Source organism: Octopus bimaculoides, chromosome 3, assembly GCF_046866305.1.
Source record: "Octopus bimaculoides isolate indiv1 chromosome 3, ASM4686630v1, whole genome shotgun sequence".
NCBI lineage: Eukaryota > Metazoa > Mollusca > Cephalopoda > Octopoda > Octopodidae > Octopus > Octopus bimaculoides.
The window spans coordinates 10713838-10732627 of NC_142930.1; the positions used below are offsets into that span (position 1 = coordinate 10713838).

The 18790-nt window shown below is 35.0% G+C and overlaps 1 protein-coding gene across 1 annotated transcript in view; it reads right to left on the reverse strand.

Annotated features, from left to right (window-relative positions):
- Window positions 1–13232, reverse strand: part of LOC106883942 (cytoplasmic dynein 1 heavy chain 1) — a 117823-nt gene extending 104591 nt beyond the window's left edge. Inside the window, 5 exon segments of the mRNA XM_089348556.1 lie at window positions 286–472; window positions 694–949; window positions 2232–2405; window positions 3567–3675; window positions 12754–13232. Coding sequence (XP_089204682.1) covers window positions 286–472; window positions 694–949; window positions 2232–2405; window positions 3567–3675; window positions 12754–13012 — 985 coding nt within the window. The 5' untranslated portion in view covers window positions 13013–13232.
- Between the last annotated feature and the right edge of the window lie 5558 nt (window positions 13233–18790).

The following is an 18790-nucleotide window of genomic DNA, read 5'->3' on the forward strand; positions in this document are numbered from 1 at the left end:
TGGACTGGCTTGTGCGGGTGGCACATAAAAGACACCATTTCGAGCGTGGCCATTGCCAGTATCGCCTGACTGGCCTTCGTGCAGGTGACACGTAAAAGCACCCACTACACTCTGAGTGGTTGGCGTTAGGAAGGGCATCCAGCTGTAGAAACTCTGCCAAATTTAGATTGGAGCCTGGTGTTGCCATCCGGTTTCACCAGTCCTCATTCAAGCCGTCCAACACATGCTAGCATGGAAAGCGGACGTTAAACAATGATGATGATGATGATGATGTAAATAAATTACCTGTATCAGTATCAAAACTGACTGTTGCATGAAATCTCTTGCCATGTTTTAAGATTTCCAAAGTCAGGACCACTTCAACACTTTCTCTCTTTTCTTGAATACGAAGCAATGCTCTTTCAAGATTCAACCAAAAGCTAATTTCCTGTAATGCAGTTCCAGAAGCAGGATCTCGATCCAGTTTTGTCACCTATATTCCAAAGGTATCAAAAAAATAGATCAAACATGCAATAGAAATATTTCAAAAATAAATTTACAAAATTCAAATTACGACAAACATAAACAAACAAGCGAAGCTTGCTTTTAGAAGCGCTGAGATGTCTTTTTTATAGAAAGTTAAAGAAGTGATGTTTAAATTCTCAATCGCAGAATAATGCTGAGAAGGAAAAAAAGATCCTGAAATAAAATTACCTTTTGTATTTCCCTAATCCATCGGTTAACACCACTTTGCAAGGCATTGAGAAATTGAGGATCTTCAACTTTATTCCCAAAATCTTCTACTTTAGGCTTTCGGTTTTCTTCTGAACATTTTTTTATGACACTTTGAACAGCTTGGTGGACAGGAAGACTAACTTCTGGAATATCGATGTTTTGTTGCAAATGTAACAAGCCCATTTCAAGTTCAGCAATTTTTTTTTCCACAGTTGGAGCCATTTTGTCACCATCCCTTTATTGAAGTTTGAAAAATATTTTTAGGTTTAATTTTGTAGACAATTACAGCATATTGAATAAAATAAAACAAAAATTATCAACTGATATTTTATTTTGGAAATTTAGAAAGTAATAATCAATTAAACTGTGCAAAAAATTTTTAATTAGGGGCTTAAGAATATGATAGTATGATTAGTAACAACCTAGTAATAGTTTGAGATGAGAAGCAAATTTGATGTTCAATATTCATAATAGATACTTTGTCTTAAAATAAGTTCTTTAGTGTTATTTTTGTTAATGTATTATTCATTGCTACATTCTTTCGTATCATGCAAAATATTCTTTGAATACATATTAAAATATTACAAAAAGCATTTTTTATGCATGCTTTAATATTTTTGCATACATAATAAAATAGCATAGACACTCAGTCTATGAATAATTTTAACCTGTAATTTCCATGCAAGCAAATGGATCTTAAAAGTCATATACATAAATCCCATTATATAACTTACTTAACAATTAAACACTATCATTCCATAAAATTATCAGAAATTAGAAAAGTGTACATTTGTATAAGTGTAGAGACTGTGTAAATCTCATATCATAAACTTAGCAAAACAGTGAAAAGAGAGAATATTCAGGATTTAAAATGAAAATTTTAGAAGCTGAATGATTGTAATATATGACACAGGACCAGTTAAAATGCATTCACAAAACAAAAGTGCCTATCTTTAAAATAATCTTCATATTGCTGATTATTTTATTAGTTGTAGAAGCAGTGATTGAGGCTTTCATAAGCCCTCCCAGACTGATGCGGTTGGTGTTCATTCAACATGAAATTTGTTCCAGATGCTGAATGAGGTTAATGATGGCTGGATATGCCATTTAAGAAGACAAATGTTCCAGCTGATTCAATAAACAGAACAGTTTGCTCTTGAAATTAATGTGCAAGTGGAGCACTCAACTGACTCTTAATGTAGTTTTCAATTCTCAAGGACAGTGAATGTGACACACCAAATGTGACAAGGCTGACCCATTGAACTACAGGTTCATTTTTGCCAGCGGAGTGCACTGGAGCAATGTGAAATAAAATGTCTTGCTCAAGGACACAACACACAACCAAGAATCAAACTCTCAACCTTATAACCACTAAGCTATGCACCTTCAGGAAATAAGATTAACCTGGTTAGCAAAATGATAAGAAATAGAGGATATGTATCTCAGAGATAAAAATAGATTTTGTATTTTAATATGAAAAACTAGAGCTTAACCATGCAAATGTTTAACAGTTATACCTTTCAGCCTTTCCAGTTTCTTTGATGTAAGACTTGAAAAATGGTCCAACAGCATGACTGATGTATGAATGAAGAGTTTCATAAGGAGATCCTTCACTGAAGTTCATGATACGGAGCTGGGAAGGAAAACTTTTGTCCTGCTCAACAATTTGACCTCTCTTAATGAAAATAATGCTGCAATGGAAAAATTAGAAAAATATAGAACATTCCTGTTTACTTATGTTCTAAAATATGTCTAAATCAATCGATAAGCATTTATCTTTTATGTTAGAATTCTTCAAATTTATTGCTTAACCCTTTCGTTACTATATTTCTGACCAAAATACACCCCTCATGAGTTTCAATTAAATTCTAAAATAATCATGAATTTAGACTAGTCTCATTAAACACCTGTAACTTTTTTTTTTATCAACATATTAATGTGATATTTGGAACATAATTAAAGAAAGGGTCCTTAATCAATTCTATTGCATAATTTTTGTCTTAAAGTTCTCCACGTACTGGGGGGGGGGGGTGTACTGCTAGTGTCTCTCACATGTAAATATTGGTTCAGCTTCACGAATCGTACTCGTTCATAATACTGGAAATATATTCATCGCCAAAAGGTTCCTGATCGCTCCAGTAATTTGTTATTCTGGGTAACTGTCTAATACCCATAATAATATTTATGGCAAAAAATGCCCGTATTTCATCTACAGTTGCAGGAAACCACAAGCTATCTTTTTTTTCCGGTTTGTTTACTTTCTTCGTAACGGTTTGTTTCCGCAGTAATCATTTCAAACAAGCATGAAAAAGAAGTCTAAAGGTTTCGCTTCGTGAGAAAGACTATGGGTAGACCCTGTTTCCTCAGAAAAATTGTTAATAAAAATATTTTAAAAATCTTTTTCTGGTGTAAAATCATCCTCTCTATCGCCGTCGCTGCTTTCAGTTTCGGATACAGAAATGTAGCTCGCTCATTCTTTTCTTCGATATCTCCATATCTTCTGTTGAAAAACCTTCAAATTCGGAATCACTGCTTGATAGCATGAAACTCCTCTCCATCTTCAAAGTTGAAAAAAATTAACGCCGCAAAAAATGTGGAAAAAAATCTTCCAAAATTCACTGAGTTCAAATATCACGCCAAACAATATGGGAGACAATAACTCAACTGTTTGCAAAGTGAAATCAGGTGTTTTAACGAATGTACTAACGAGATTTGGGTCCAAATATACATTTAAATAACAATGGGTACGCTCGGCCGGGTTAGTCTTATGAACCAAAAAATTTTTCGGCCAGCTACGGCCGGGTTAGTAACGAAAGGGTTAATGATTTTCTTTCAATGAAAAATTAAGTTACCTGCTCATCTTTGAACTGGTATAATGCATTTCACAGGATATAAGGTAAGATACTGCTCCTTCAGGACCTTCTTCACTTTCTGATACACTTTCCACATCTTCAGAATCATCTAAAAGAAATTAATATATATATATGATATACATAGCTTAACCACAGGGTCATGCCAATGCACTCACAATCACATATTTATCCATTCTGTTTTTCCATACTAATGGAAGTTGGATAAATACTTATGGAGCCAAATGACCTTACTATTGTTAACCCTTATCAATTTTTCAAGGGATTTTCTTTTTTTTATTCCACTTGAAAAGCAGGTCTTGAAAAGCAGGTCTTGAAAAGCATGAGAGTTGATACGGAATGTCAATATGTCACCATTTATTGATTAACTTTCATACAAAAATACAGAATGTAAACATTCACACACACAAACAAAACGGGTTTTTATACAGTTTGTCAAACAAATTTACTCACAAGGTATTTGTTGGCCCATGGAGCCATGTGGTGAGATAGAACCACATTGTTTGAAATCAAAGTCCATATCCACACACCCACACCTGCACAATATACATCAAATACTAGCACAAACATGTTATTTTAAAGATTGCATATTCAGCAGTGACATGGTATTTAACAGTGAAAAATTGAATACATTTCTATTATATATGATGTATTTCTCAGTAAAATAGAGTGAATGAGAAACAAACAGATAGGTACAAAACAAGACTATATATATGTTGTGCATAGTAGTATTGTCTGCATTGGTTTTTCTTCATTTCATGCATATTTTTGTTGTGTATTCCTCCTGTGGTTTAGTTCCAGGTCATTCATTATGGAGCAAACTCATGATGAAAGTTATTCAACTCATGGGTATCCCCCATTTCAGTTGTGTACAAGGACTCTGGCAGACATTACTAAATATGTGCTCTTGATGATGGTTAGCTGTCATTTGAAGGAGATAAGGCTGCTATTTCTAGCATTTAGACATAAGATGGGCTGCAATTTGAGTTGTACTACTCTTTCTTAAAGATCTCCTAAGAGATCTAATGTATGATGCAATTGTATTTCCTAATATCAGCACAAGAGAAAATACATTAGCCTATAGAAAGGCAAACAACATTTGCAATGAGAGAGCTGATAAAGCGAAACTGGTGGTATATTTGGTGGAATTAGCAATCTAAAATATACCCTAGAATTGGTCTACCTACTATGGCACTAAAATGTCCCCAACACAATAGCTTCACACAAACATCAAAACACCATCTAAATGGAGTAGACTTTAGCGTAGTCATAAAAATACAGTGCAACACAAAAAGACAGGCAACAGGAGTGATACAATAGCATCACAACTAAACTTCCTTTGTGTTCTAATCAACACACCTCACCAAGCTAATTACAAATCCATACATGTAGCTATCACAACCAAACCTAATTATCGTAACACACATCAATGAATAAAATAAAAACAAGATTCAAATGGCTTGGTAGAATGTCTTACAGAAAAATAAAATTTAGGTTTGCAGAACTCAACAACATAAACACTGCAGTGAACACACATTCAACAAGATAATATAATGCCTAAAAAAGAAAAAAAACATAAGGCAGTATAAAAATAGACAAATCCTAATTACACTACTGAACTACTCAGCCTGATAAAAACTAACAATAGTCTAAAGCAAAGTTCAGCAACACCACAGAAAAATCAGTAATATTATTAATCAATAATCTATGGAAAAGCTGGTAACTGGCATGATCACATAGGACATCACAACAAGAACACTAAAAATGAAAGAGCACATTAATATGCAAGGGACATAATATTTTATTGCAGCTAAGTCTAAACTTCTTGCATCCCCTGCTACTACATACATCATCATCATCGTTTAACGTCCGCTTTCCATGCTAGCATGGGTTGGACGATTTGACTGAGGACTGGTGAAACCGGATGGCTACACCAGGCTCCAATCTGATTTGGCAGAGTTTCTACAGCTGGATGCCCTTCCTAACGCCAACCACTCAGAGAGTGTAGTGGGTGCTTTTACGTGTCACCCGCACGAAAACGGCCACGCTCGAAATGGTGTCTTTTATGTGCCACCCGCACAAGAGCCAGTCCTGGGGCACTGGCAACGAATACTTCAGAACAGGACATCTTAAGAATGCTGTAGCTCCTACTAAGACAAGCAAATGCACACACCCAAATAAAGTCACAACTTCAATAGCCTCATTAGACCCAAATACTCATATGCACCACACTAATGTTTAAATGCAAGGAAATGGCAACATACAGATCAAGTTCACCTTGCCCACCACCAGAGTCTAGACATGTAAAAAGATAGAGTGAAGTGAGTACAATATTCCCAGACTGCAATGCATACAATTAACTGAATTTGCTTCCAATTTCATTTATCCCTGGTTTTCAAAACATCTAGCAAACTATATAGAATGAGACTATCAAAATATTAAATGTCTTCTTCAGAGTGATTTGGTATGATACTAGGAATAACTAGAAAAGAACTTTTCTAGGTGGGAGAATAAAAACTATAGACAGCAAGGGGAAAATGCAAGTCACAAGAAGGAACGCAGAAACATTTTATTATTATAAAATTTCAAAAATGAAACATTGTCCTCAAAAAACACTTGCATAAAAAGCATCAACCCTTTTGATATCAACCCACTTGAGACTGTCCTTGGTTCTATGTTACAAACTTTAAGTGATCTAAATTTTAACCATCCATTAGAATTTCCTGTAAAAATTGTTCCTAACACCAGCTTCATTTATTTTACTAAATTCTTCATTTTAAAAATTTATTCAAACAGTGTATTTCCACAGAAATATGGTATCAAGCAACATTGGTAATTAGATTTCTGCTCATCACATCCAAAATAAGACTGATCAAGAGCAGACTTATGATCAGACACACCAGCCATAACTATCCAATCTTTTATCGTAAGAAATAGATCTAAGACTACATTACCTAATGTAGTTTATCTTATTCTAGTACAACAGGGTATCAGACGGAGACTTGACTGCTATTTATAACAGGTCATGTTACTATGTGTCATGATAACTGTTAATCAATAAAAATAAAAAAGCATAAATATTTCTAGTTAGCTTTTTAATGCTACCTGCATGAAATATGCTAACACTAATTCAAATATTTTTTTAGGCAGATGGTATCTCCGAATTATTTATTTTCTAAACATGAAAAACATGTGTTCATGGTAAAATTTATCAAGTGTTACATATAGCAATCACAATAACAATTACTTCACTATCCAACAAACTGCAACAAGTACCAACACACTGTGTCCTTTGTTTTCTGCAAATATTTAAACAATAAGCACTAAGAACACACAGGACTGAGACTCACTGAAATGGTCAGGAGGCTCTCTCGAGGTAGTAGATAGTCTGTTACCTAGGTGACCATATTAGCAATGGAGGTGGATGGTCTGAAAGTATTGTTTCTAGAATACGAATAGGATGGAGAAAGCACAGAGAGCTACTACTTCTGGACATCTGAGGATGGGGTAGTAAAAGTGAAAAAGACAAACACACTACAAATATCTATATATATATATATATATATATATATATATATATATTACAATTATTTTAGCGGAAGCAACAGAGTGATTTAAGGGTTTTGTGCACCACTGTTTCTTCTGCTACGTTAGAAAAAATAGAACTCAAAGCATGACATTTTTAATTGTTTGCATCATCAAACCTTTCTCTCTAAGCTCTCTCTCTCACACATATATATGTATATATGTATATATATATATATATAATTCTTCAGACATCGTAATAAAGTAAACTATTTCTAAGAAAGTAACTATTCTATAATGAAAGTAATTGCCAGCATCTGTCCATTTATGTTGACTGCTTATTAAAGGATAAAATACTTTTTAGTATTAACTGTAGTAAAGGCATATGTAGACTTGTTCTAATAAAGCATTAAAAAAAAAAAAGGATTAGTGCATGTGTGTGTCGGTTTGGCAAGGAAGTAATTTCGTTTTTCGCAAATAGAGTTACAATTTTTTAATGACTTAAGGTTATGATTTTTTTACATTTGATAGCCGTTACTTTTAGCTTACTTTTGAAACAAATTGCGCGTAATTTTGTTTACGGCTGTTAGTTCAGTGTCAATTTTAACATGGAGTGCAAAAACGAGCATTTGACACATTTTACTTTCTTATTTCCGTAAAGGCAAAAAAGCAGCTGAGACTCAAAAGGAGATCTGTGAAGTTTATGGCGTTGTCAGAAATGGTTTTAAAAATTCTGTTCTTGAGATTTTTTCACTTTTGTGTATTTTGAGCTGCTTCCAAGGAACCAAACAATTTGGATGTTTACCGTCAATAACTAATGCAACTCGAAGAAGCAATAAAAAAAAAAAACAGCCAGAATTGGTAAATCGTAAAGGAATCATATTCCACCATGACAACACTAGATTGCGCACGTCTGTTAACTCGCAAAAAATTACTGGAGCTTTGTTGGGAAGTGATGTCGCATCCATGTAGCCCCGACCCTGCACCATCAGATTACCATTTATCTCGAAGTTTTCAAAATTTTTTGAATGATTAAACTTTTAATAATAATGATGACCTGAAATCACACTTGCTTCAGTTTTGGGCAGATAAAGATTGGAAGTTCTATGAGCACAGAATCATGAAGTTGTCAGAAAGATGGCAAAAAGTCATTGAACAAAATGGAAAATATATAATTGATTAAAGTTCATTCTTTGTATGAAAACAAAATTCCATTTCACACTAAAAAACTGAAATTACTTTCTTACCAACCCAATATATATATACACACACACACACACACACACACGTATGTATGCATGCATGCATGCATGCATGCATGCATGAGAAATCTTTAAACTGTTTCCCTTTTGAATTGTTTCATTAAAATTCCTATGTACATGGAGGAAAATAGTAGAGTCAAGAAAGGACACTAGCAGCATTGCTTTGTACAATCATTTAGGAGGTTTTGTGTCTTTTCACCACTCCCCAATTGTCACAAGTTTTAAACTAAAAGGGAAACACCAGCCGTTTTAAAAGTAATTGAGATAATTAGTAGATAACACTGAATATTTAGTAATCTTTGTTCTGCCGATATAAAAAAAACAGAACCATTAGCTATTTATTAATCCATGGCAAAAATGAATTTTATTTTCATAATTAGCATACAAAACTAAATGTCTGGCAAAAATATCCACCACAGTGACATCTCAAAGTAGTGTCTTGCATTCCAATAACAATGATATCATCTGGTCTTTTGCCATCAAGAGAAGACAAGTTGAGAGCTTCCAGAACAAATGGAATATTTGATTGATGCAAAAGCCAGCTTAATCATCTCTTTAATCTGTATCTTAGAAATCTAAGACAGGGAAGTCCATAAACTCTCTGGAAAAACATTTGTATGGGAAACATATCTGCACCCACTCTCAATGCCACAATTATTCATAATTTCATGGCTACTTTAGTAAATTGCCTAGGTTTGCAATTACAAGGGTGTTGATCAACACAGCTACATATTTTTAGAATAAAAAAAAGCTTAGTGCAGTTCTACATCACCAATATTATTAAGCACAGAAATTTTGCATCTTTGTGAAATATTCATCGGAATGCAAAACTTTGTATAGTGGTACTCTGAGGAACAACCAGTTTTGAGATTGAAGAATTATGAATATCTACCTAATTTTTTCATCTAACCAAAAACTTCACATTTGATGTTATTCCTTCATAAATTCTTCAGCAGAGTTCGGTACCTGAACTGGATTACCGATGCCCCCAATTAAGAAGGTATCTGTTTCAGTCTGATATGAGATGGTCTTTAATATTGATGGAAAATTTGTGGAAATGGACTAAGTTAAAAGCATCTGAGATGTGAAGTTTGAAAACGAATTAAGGATTACATTCACAGTTTAGATAATGATGGACAGTGTGCACAGCTGTCTCACACCTACTTCAACTGGCAACAATTGAGCAAAGATCCTTTCCATGTGGCTTTAAATAGTCTTCAACTGAATGATGGCAACTACTGCAACAAGTAACCTTTTGATTTGACAAGATCAATTAAATTAGGTTTGAAGAAAACAGGTCTAAGATTAGGAGAAACACCTCAAGAGATAATTATGTTGATGAATGATGTAAGGACAAAAAATATCAATGCCTGCTTCATGTGCTGAAAAACAAAAATCTGATGAGACTATCAAGACCACCACCAAGCCATTAAGAAAAATTGTTTTATATTAACTAAAGAGAATGATGAAAGTTGATCAGAAAAATCTAACCATTCCATATTTGATGGCACAGAATTCTACTAGAGATTTGGTGCTTCGATTACTAACAGAAGCCTTTGAGCTACACACACACACTTTTTAGATAGTATTCATTCCTCTTCGAGATTACAGCTATTTCTATGTTAACTCAAGTGCTGCATGGTATGCTTTGCCTGCATAATGAAAGAAATTAAATCCATGGATATAAAAATTTCGAACCATTTCTTGAGGATTAGTCGAAGATCATCTCGCTTAGTAGAAAAGTTAAGTGCTGCTGTCAAACAGCGAATTTGAAGAGCAAGCACTGTGGACTCTGAATCCAGCGATCCGAGTTCGAGTCTCGGTAGAACCTGATACATATTTTGTTAATGAAATAAAGTAAGTTGGTAAGTAATCGAGCCCCTTCTGGAATTCAAAGGATTAGGCATTTGGTCTACTTCAAATATCGCTAAAAGTTGAAAAAGTTTTTCAATTACAAAGCAATTACTGATTCAGAATGGTTGGGAAGTGGTTGCTGATCTAGACAGAGAACGCAAACAAGTAAATTTTCGGAATAACTATCTTTACTTCAAAGGGAAACAAAAGGGCAAGGAATTGGGTGGGTTTATTACTATCATTTTTTTCTTTTATTCCTGTATTTCATACAGCATATGATAATGAAAGAATTTTTTGGAAAGACTTCTCCCCCCCCCTCCACCAAATTTTCTCGCAATTTGTTTTTGTTTTTTTTTTGCCAAAAAACCACTTTTCGGATACGGAGATTCCGGGAAATTGCAAAAAATCGGAATTTTGAGATTTTTTGCTTCCCCCCACACCATCACTTCATTTTTTCACATTTTTCAATTTTTTCCCTTAAAAATTTCCATGCATATTTTACTCCCAAATTCCGTGCCCTTTTCCTTCTCCAAGGGATAGTAATAGCCATTCTGAAACACCGTCCGCAAACCCATTTAAAACGTCGGCCTGCATTTTCGCAATTAGGTAGCAAGATCGAAAATTGGCATACCTAAACAAGTTCGACGTCACCACCTCCACTCGCCGACTGTTTGATCATAACTTTCAGAAAAATGGATATTTTCTACAAATACCTCTCAAGACAGTGCTGATTTATTCAAAATGTAATGTGAAAAAATATTGGCGAACGTACATACAAACTTCACAATCTTTTCCTAAGTTCAGGTTTTATTTTGTAGACACGTATGTGATGTGTCAGTATGTTATGTGCACCCGCCCATCGTTTTCCACAATAAATTCCGATATAAAAGTAATCGACACCGCTTGAAAGGTATTTGCAGAAACTTTTTCTGAAAGAGAAAACAGTCGACTCGTGTGAATTTGTGAAGCTACTGTTACCCACCCACACTCCGGAAAAAAAAAAAAAAAAAAAAAAGATTCCCATATAATCCGAATATACACAGTCTGGAACCTATTTGTAGAAAATGTCATTTGAAATTTTTTTTTCTTTTTTGAAAATTATGAGGAAAGAAAATCGGTGGGGAAGACTTGGGTACGTATGCCGAAGTCCTCATGAGCCGACTAACTGTGACTTTATTGGCTGACACTGTCACAAACTGTCGTTTTGTGCCGCTTTGTCGTCCGAATTGACTAATACTTTCAGAAATAAAATGATGATAACCAATTGGGCACAATTCGCATTCTACTGACGAAACGGCACTGATGTCATTCATTATAGCGATTCTGAAGAGCAGCAGTCATCTTTCGTTGATTGCGACAATCCTGTCATTTCAAATTACGTATTTTAAAAACACACACAAAACACAATTTTACTTTAATATTTTTCTCTCTTCATAAAACAAACAACTGGAAGCATTTTAAAAGAAATTCTTTTTGTTAAAACGTAATATTTTTTCTCTCATTTTACTTAATTTTTTGTAGAGTGGAATTAGTCATTCACACGAGCCCGCTGAGCTTTTGTCTTGTATTAAATTTTGTCTTTGTTAATATATTAACACAAAACATAACCCAACACGCCAGAAACAAACAAAAAAAAAGCATTGAATACACACAAAATAATTGCCACAAAATTAAAATATTTTACTGCACTTCTTAATAAGAAACCGTTCCCATAGCTGATTATGACAAACTTATCTGCGAATTCTCAACCCAAAAACAACTGCATGCTTTATATACATACATACATACACACATATACATGTATATATATACTCTGGTTATTATTATTTTTTGTCTACGTTTTGTTTGCAACGTCCTGTACCCAGATATGCACCTATATATACAGGTAGATGTAGGTATGCAGATATTTGTACGTATATATGCATATACTCATTTATTATTTGTTTTACATATATATATATATATATATATATATATATATATATATATATATATATATATATATATATATATATATCAGTTGCCACACTAGGTGCATATATGATTGACCCAATATATGCATATACGGTCTACTTCAATAAATACCGCATTGATAATCTAACTACGCACCTATAACTGAAGGAGTATGTCGATTTTGTTCAACTTTTTTTTTCTTTGAAAGATAGAAGATTAAACCAAAAGGTTACTTAGAATCTCCGTTTTACTGGATTTTCATGTGGAATAGATTCAATAATCTTTATTAGCACTAGATTGGAAAACTATTAGCATTCAACAATTATTGAAGTAACTGATATTTACGTTTTATTTATTTATTTTTGGGGTTGCAATGTCATATCCCTTCATTAAGTACAGAGATATTCAAAATAGTCCCATATATAAGATAAAACTTTAAATAATTTACATATTAAGAGTAAATTATAATTACTTTAGTAGGGACTAAATTATGGCTAAAAGTTACCTAAGTAGGCGTGACAAAAATTCTGCTGATTATATATAAAGAATCATTAAAAAAGCAAAACAAAACAAACCTTTTGGTGATGATCTCTGCACAAGCAAAATGGGGATTTGGGGATCTGACAAAAACTTCCGAATGCAGTCTGTATTCGTCTTATCGACCAACGCCCTTTTAAAAGCTTCGGTGATAGATGCTGTAGTATCTTCAAAAACAACAGAGACCATCCGTCCTAAAAATGCAGTAAACTCGCTTAATTCGGCCACAGCTTGAGCAGGTTGCTGATGCTGTTGACCACCTCCGCTATTCGGAGAATCATGTTCGGTGTCCGCCATCCTTCCCAAAGGGGAAAGGATACTGCGCAGACTAGTATCTCTTCAAGTTATTCAGCAATTGGACAGTCACAGGAATTTCTTCTTTTCAGAAGGAAAATGACTCTCCGACTGAATCCACTCACTGGTTCGATGGGGAGTGGCAAGTGTCTTTCTCAACAAGTAACCTGTTATCACCAGATTCGAAAGGACACCAGAAAATATTCTCTCATCATATCCGGTTAGTAAGTAGCTGAGTGCGCATGAGCGTTTTCTACAAAAGACGGTATTTCATTGGTTCAATATATGTGTCTGTGCAAACTAATTTATTCTTATACGGCGTATAAGGTAGTGAATGCAATTTGTGCATAGTACTAGTGGAGGCGCAATAGCCCAGTGGTTAGGGCAGCGGACTCGCGGTTTCGATTCCCAGACCGGGCGTTGTGACTGTTTATTTAGCGAAAACACCTAAAAGCTCCACGATGCTCCGGCAGGGGATGGTGGCGAATCCTGCTGTACTCTTTCACCACAACTTTCTCTCACTCTTTCTTCCTGTTTCTGTTGTACCTGTATTTCAAAGGGCCAGCCTTGTCACACTGTTTCACGCTGAATATCCCCGAGAACTACGTTAAGGGTACACGTGTCTGTGGAGTACTCAGCCACTTGCACGTTAATTTCACGAGCAGGCTGTTCCGTTGATCGGATCAACTGGAACCCTCGACGTCGTAAGCGACGGAGTGCCAACAACAACTATGCGCGAAGGGAAGGAAATATATAACTGAAGTTTCGAGCGGCAGGTTAAAAAAAAAAGAAAAGAAAATTAAATATATCAGATTGTCCAAAAATTCTGAGCGATTTCAGAATTTGTGTCTTTAAGCCCTTAATGCAACGATCATATAATCTTGGTATGACTTATTTCAGAATTGCTTGCAGTTCCACATTAAAAACCAGCCCTAATTGCCATTTGAAATAAATAACCCAAAATTGCATATGCGTCACATAATGCTTTTCTTCTTCTGTAAAAGGTGAAAATACTGCGAAAACGTATAAAATCGTTTGTTGAGGTTGTGTTGTAGGTGAATCAACTGTTCCAAGATGGTTTACAAAATTTAGAAGTGAGTTCAGCTTATAAGACAGTCGCTGTGGAAGACCCTAAACCATAGATGACGATATTTGAACGGTAACCATTGAAGAAAACTCGAATATTACGACTAGAGAAGTTAGAAGTTTCCAAAAGTACCGTACATGAACAATTAGTGAAAATTGGGTGTTTTTCGCTCTAATGTTTGGGTGCCTGACAAGGCAATTCCGAAAATAGTCTTCTTAACTAAAAAAAAACAAAAATTAATTCTCCTTTTGACAGTTTGAACACAGCCCTTCATAATAAACGGGGGAGGCCTCAATGTGGTCTTCCGCGTTGTAGAAATAGCAGCCAAATCTGCCTCGAATCACACCAAACCGTCTATAAAAATATAAAATGACACATTAGTTAATGTGATACTAAGATAGGCTATCGGTGGAGTGAGGAGACGGGATGTTTACGATTGGAATTTGGTCTGTCGGGTCAGAGTTGACCGAGGATAAACAATAAGAGAATAAAAGCTAGCAAAAGAAAATCTATTGCTAATAAAAAGGGCTGTTGAATTGTATATTGTCAATATTGTTTAGGCTATCATTTAACCTCTTCTACTATTCACCGCTACGTCCCACATATGTAGCAGACCTTAAAATTGTATCGATGCAGCCCTTATTCTTTACAAGCTAAAAATAAATTAAACATTGCTACATGTGTTCCACCCCACCCCCGATTTTTTTGGCTCATAACTGCCAGAAAAATTAATATTTTTTTAATGAAATTTTTTACAAATATGCTTTAGATGGTGTAGATTCTGATTGTATCGGGATATATGGCGAACAATTTTTTTCCGAGGGTGAAGGTGCAGATTTTCGGAAAATTCACACGAGTTGGCTTTGTTTACTTATAACTTTCTGAAAAATGGGTAAATCTTTTTTAAATGAATTTTTCTATAAATACCTTTCAGAATGTGTCAGGATTATATCGGAATTTAATATGAAAATAAAAAAATTGATGGGCCCTGCACACAAACTAACACACATTACATATATCAACAAAAAGAAACTTGAAATTTCGAAAAAAAATTGCGATGCTTGACAATGTGTGTTCACTATTTTTCTTTTCACACTAAATGCCGATATAGTTTGTAATGAAAGGCCTTTGTAGAAAATTTCATTAAAAAATACCCCATTTTTCTGAACGGTATGACGAAACAAAGCCAACTCGTGTGAATTTTCCGAAACTCATCTTTCCACCCAATGAAAAAGTTGGTTTTTTTGTTGTTTTTTTTTTTCTTTCTTTTCTCAATTTCCGATATATTACGTTCTAAGCTTGATTTTCCTTCTGCGAATGGTTTGCTAGCCGTGTCAGATTGTCATCCCATCCATTAATTTTTTCGAAAATTTTTTCAAATTACTGCATTTTCAACAACGAAAATTACAATTATGCCAACATAATCCCTTGTTTTAACTTTTTCCATTTTTTTCCCCTATAAGTATTAAAATATAATTACGATTGTGAAATTTTTTTTTTTTTTCAATTTTTTTGTTATTCACCTTCCCTCCCGGCTTTCTGTATACGGACATCCAACACCAACCTTCCAGAAGTTTTTGGACTCGTCCATTTCAATTGCGCATGCGTGGATGCATGCTAATCTACAACTAGCAGACGACACTTAGAGTTACCATGATAGGTCTCAGTCTCCCTCAAACCACATATCTCAAACAGTATGTATAAAGAAGAACACATTATACAATATAGTCAAAGGTGAACAAATAATACAGAAATTACGCCTCTAAAAGTTTTTTATTCCTTTCAAAATTCCAGTTTTTAATTAACTACTCCCTTGGCTTTTGGTATAATGGCACTCACCCAACAGAAATAAAGAATACCCAATACAGTTTTTATCGAACTTATAAATATCCCACCTCCTAACAAATATTAGGGAAATGTTTTTAATATCCTTCTTTATGAATGTGAAAACAAAATAGTTTGCATCCATATAATTCTTCTTCCTTCTCCATAGTGTTGGACAAGTCTGAAAAGTTTAAAACCATCTCAATTTTATTTAAAAAAGCAATTTATCAGCTCTTTTGCATCCCATCAAAAGAGGGGACTATCACTATGAGAAACACTGCATTAGCATAATAAACACTATTGCATCCATCAGCCAATTTTCCTCTCTGCCCACACACAAGCGTTCTAGTGGTTATTATGCAATTTCAACTTGTCTCTTTAAATTGAAGTGGCATAGCATTCTAATTATGTTTGGCTTTGTTTTAATTGTCTTGAACATAGGGATAGGTTATCTTTCAAGCTGTCTTCTACCACAGTTCTGCAAATAGTTTCTGGGAATAGTAACACCAAATGAAATAATAAAATAGAGAAAATTTGCCATTTGCTTCAAATGCTGTGTATTTTCTGTCAGACTCCAGCAGAAGTATTTGATGATATACTTTCTTAAGATTGAAGATTGAGAATAACAGGTGTTATTTTAGTGTGCAATCTATGACAGTATCCAAAGTTTTGCTGTGGAATGACCTGATCTGGGTTAGGATTTAGAGCTTATGCTAAGATGTAAACTGCCAGATAGACTACATGTTAAAGTGAAACCAAACAATCTGTATGCAGATAGCCTATTTATTTTATCTAAGCTAACTGTTTATTAGTAGTCCACACACAGGCGTTTCTTACATCAGTTAATCCCATCCATTATCACTACTATTTTTGCATGTCACGATGACATGCTGTTTTCAGTGGCACCTTCAGAAAATAACCTATTAGCCAAAGTGACTAAATTGTTGAGATTTTGTTGCAGTCATCATCATCATCATTGTTATTATATGTCTGTTTTCCATACTGACATGGATTAGATAAGTTGTCACAGTCTGAGTTGTCTCCTATTTGGAGCTACTGATCACAAATTCTAAGTGCTTATATGAATCATTTGGTTTGTTTTCTATGGCTAGATGCTTTCCTGATCTCGACTGCATTACAGTGTATTGAGTGCATTTTCTCATGAAACCAATGCTAGAAAGGTTAAATAACACTTACTGAGACAGAAGTAGAGGGACATCATAGCACTACACTTTCTATGCTCATTTAGCTAACTAAGTGTAAACAGTTGGGTGGGGGCTTGTAAACAGTCAATATAAATTTGGAAAGGGAACAATTACAAGAGAAAGGCTACAAATGGGTATTAGAGAGATGGACTGAAGATAAGTAAGTAGATGTAGGGATAGAGAGTACTCAATAAATAAGAACGAGATCGTTGCCAGTGCCCCTGGACTGGCTTGTGCGGGTGGCACATAAAAGACATCATTTCGAGCGTGGCCGTTTTCGTGCGGGTGACACGTAAAAGCACCTACTACACTCTCTGAGTGGTTGACGTTAGGAAGGGCATCCAGCTGTAGAAACTCTGCCAAATTAGACTGGAGCCTGGTGTTGCCATCCGGTTTCACCAGTCCTCAGTCAAATCGTCCAACCCATGCTAGCATGGAAAGCGGACGTTAAACGATGATGATGATGATGATGATGATGTACATTGCACTGGTGACCAGGCGGAGTGGGGAGTTGAAGAGAAAGAACAATGACATGAGAAGGACCAGAATGGGTAGGAGGGTGAAGAGAACAAGAATATGATGGGAAGAGGACAGGGGTATATATAGAGATGGTTGAGGAGAAAAGGAGTGATTGGCAATAAGCAAGTAGACAAAGGTAGAGGTGATATTAGAAATTTGGAAAGAGTATTAAAATTTCAGTTAGACACTGTTGCAACAGTGTAATGTCTTTGATTTTTCAATGATAAGAACTAGTGAATTATGAGTTGTTTATATAGCTTTTGAAAAGTTTACTGAGGACACCAAAATTGATAGATTAGTTATCTAAATGTCAGTGGCACAGTAACCGTTGTAATTTTAGTGTTCAGATCACACTGTACCATAAAGATCTGCATAATTAGTTGTATAGCAACAGAAAGTTTACTACCCACAGCAGCACTTTTAGATCTATCCAAACTAATACAATCATAAGCATAGATAAAACAATTGTGAATGGAGACCTCTTCTACAAAACTTTAACTTTGCAATTCTGTAACACTAATTGTACAAAAAATATGTAATAAGAAATAGAAACCGTAACCTGCCTTTTTCATAATCTTTGAATTATATTCTGGTGATCTGATACAGTTCCCTGCTACCACCAGACTTCCATGCCTATTTCTTTTCCCTAATGGCCCTGTCAACAACATTATTCCACCACCACGTTACCTTAGGTCAAGAGGGGATTTTGCACATGCCACAGATCCAGTCAGCAGCCTTCAACAGGTTGTCCCGTAGGAATCTCTAGTTGTCCACCACATTATGTGGTGCTATATCCTCCTCTTTTTCATCAAAAGCTTCAAGTAATACGTCTCTAAATCTCTGTCCATTCAGAAGATCCTTAAGCTTTCAGACCCTTCTTTTCCATGCTCGTTGTCTTCTGGGCAGCCATTTAGCCCTGATCCTAAATTCGCTAACTACTCACCTATGTTATGGAGTGCATTCTTCGCCTGAGAAAGTTTTGGCATTTATAAGTAGCCATCTTTCCCGTTTCCTGGTGAGAATGTAATCAATCTGACAAGTGTGCCCACCTGACTGGTAGGTGAACAGGTGACTGGCAGGTTTCCTGAAGTTAGTATTACAGATCATAAGATCATTTGCATCACATAACTCCAGCAGCCTGGTCCC